This window comes from Orycteropus afer, unplaced genomic scaffold, assembly GCF_000298275.1.
Source record: "Orycteropus afer afer isolate SDZICR_OR568_19922 unplaced genomic scaffold, OryAfe1.0 scaffold00127, whole genome shotgun sequence".
NCBI lineage: Eukaryota > Metazoa > Chordata > Mammalia > Tubulidentata > Orycteropodidae > Orycteropus > Orycteropus afer.
This window is the reverse complement of record NW_006921714.1, coordinates 7,004,126-7,006,244: the sequence shown is the minus strand read 5'-3', so window position 1 is coordinate 7,006,244 and position 2,119 is coordinate 7,004,126. Positions and strand designations below refer to the sequence as shown.

The window sequence follows — 2,119 nt, the reverse complement described above, 5'->3', positions numbered from 1 at the left end:
TATTAGGTGGCAATGGCTTGGGCATCAGAGATCTGGGTGTCTGGGCCTCTCTCCCACTGATTTGCTGTTTGACCTTGGGAAAGTCACCCAGCCTCTCTGGGCCTCAGTGAGAGCAAGATTAAATGTTCTCCAAGGTGCTCCAAGGGCACTCGTGTCTTGAGATTGTGTGGAAAGAAGTAATCATCAGTACATCAATATTATTTGTGACTTCTCATTATCAACTAAATCTGTGGACATCACTAGCTGCCAGCAGACAGATGGGACACAGGCTTTCCCATCTCCCACCGAGGAAACCTGCAGCCTTTCAGAAGATGCCCCCACCTCAGGGGTGGGTCACTTTGCCAAGGAAGAGGATGTTCTTACTGTCAAGCTCCATGATGAGCACCAGGAATGGCCTGTTGAACACCATCCTGAGAGTGCTCCTCTGGGCCGACCTGAACATGATGACCGTCCCTGTGGCTGCAGTCGCTTTGGTTCCCGACTCGTCCACCTCCACCACAGCCTTGTGCACCATCTGTGGAGAGACACAGGCATCACCGAGTCACCAGAGGCTGGCTGGTGTTCTCACAGGTAATGTCTTGTGGATACCACCATCCAAACATCCCATGCCAATGGACCACAAAGAAGGTAGGAAGCTAAGCACTTGAGCAGATGCTGGGCACCAGAGACTGTGCTCTGGGGTGACTGCATGTATGCATTTCATTGAGTTCTCATGTAACATTTCTGGGAGTGAAGGCAACTCTTCTGTTTTATAGATGAGGGAAAAGGTGTCAGAGAGGTTGAGGAACTTGTCGGAGGTCACACAGCTAGGAAGTGAAGGAACTAGCACTAGATACTTAGTTTTGATTGTTTAATACAGGACTCCTTCCCCTTTGACACAGGGGTTATATATGGCTTCCTATGACATGGAGATAAGATGCAGTGAAATCCATGCTTCTTTCTTAAAGGAGAAGAGGAGAGAGAGTGAGCAGAGAAAGAGAGACAGAGACAGAGTGTGGGAGAGAGATGTTCTCTGAAAACAAATGTTCAGGGGCTTCCAGACTCACCTCAGAAACATGAATGTTTGAGTGGTTGGTGATGCCACGCAGGTCAGCTTGGGTGGTGAATACCTCTTGGATCCCCAGCTTGGGGAGAGCTTTCTCCAGCTGATACGAACCCGTGATGGAGAATCTGGGCAGGTAAAGCTGGAGCTGCCTGGAAAGAGAAAAGGACCTTTCTTAGATTCTTCTAGAATATCGACTCCCTGGACTCATGTTCCTGTCATTCCCCAATGCTTCCTCTGATACCTTGTTTGTTCACTGCCCTCATCCAGGCTGGAGCCCACTCCACTCTGGACCTGGACTTGAGAGCTGTCTCAGAGGAGGTCACTGCCCACTCCAGCATCACCCCATGAAACTCAACTACCATCCCTGGTCCCTTCAGCTGAGCCAGCCTCCCAGGTCGGGACTTCCCATGAGGCTACTCCCTTGATGGGGGAGTCCTACCCGCCACAACTTAAGACAGAACATGTCTCCCTGGGAAGTGTCTATTGTCACTAGTCTGGAGGTACCTCTTTCTGAACATCTTGAACCACTTCTGCAGTGTTTTCTCGTTCAGTCCATTCTCCACTTGCTCCATGGAACCTACGTTGGGGAGAATGAACAGAGCAGTGGCATTGCCTTGGTAGGGGATGCCCACCACCCTGCAGGAGAGATTGTGGTCCTGGAGGAAGTAGTACAGGTCTTCACGGTTCATCATGGGCACTTCCACCACTGTCTCTGCACTCACATAGAAGCTCTTCTCCTGGGTGTTTTTGTGGTTGAAGCTTGTCTCCCATTTAGCTAAAGATATAAATGGAAAAGAAAAATTGAAGATTTTGTGCAAGAATTAGCTGCAAATGAACAAGAGTGGAGATAGCAAACATGCAACAAAGACGATCATCTCTAGGGCCTTGTTGTTAGTGCAGTCACAGCTGAGCTCTTGAGTAGAAAGACAAGTTCCTTTCTAACTTGGGGATGTCCATTAACTTTTTATTTTATTTTATTTATTGTGATTTGGGTGAAGATTTACAGAGCAAATTCACTTTCCATACAGCAGTTCACATATACTTTGTCTCATGTCATTGACCACAGTTTACAAT

The 2,119-nt window shown here is 48.1% G+C and overlaps 1 protein-coding gene across 1 annotated transcript in view; it reads right to left on the bottom strand.

The window, feature by feature from the left end:
* Positions 1 to 322: 322 nt before the first annotated feature.
* Positions 323 to 2,119, bottom strand: part of LOC103200101 (plasma serine protease inhibitor) — an 8,999-nt gene continuing 7,202 nt past the window's right edge. The window contains exons 2-4 of the mRNA XM_007944521.1: positions 1,550 to 1,820; positions 1,047 to 1,194; positions 323 to 514 (exon numbers count right to left, since the gene is read on the bottom strand). Coding sequence (XP_007942712.1) covers positions 323 to 514; positions 1,047 to 1,194; positions 1,550 to 1,820 — 611 coding nt within the window. The remainder of the gene's footprint in view (positions 515 to 1,046; positions 1,195 to 1,549; positions 1,821 to 2,119) is intronic.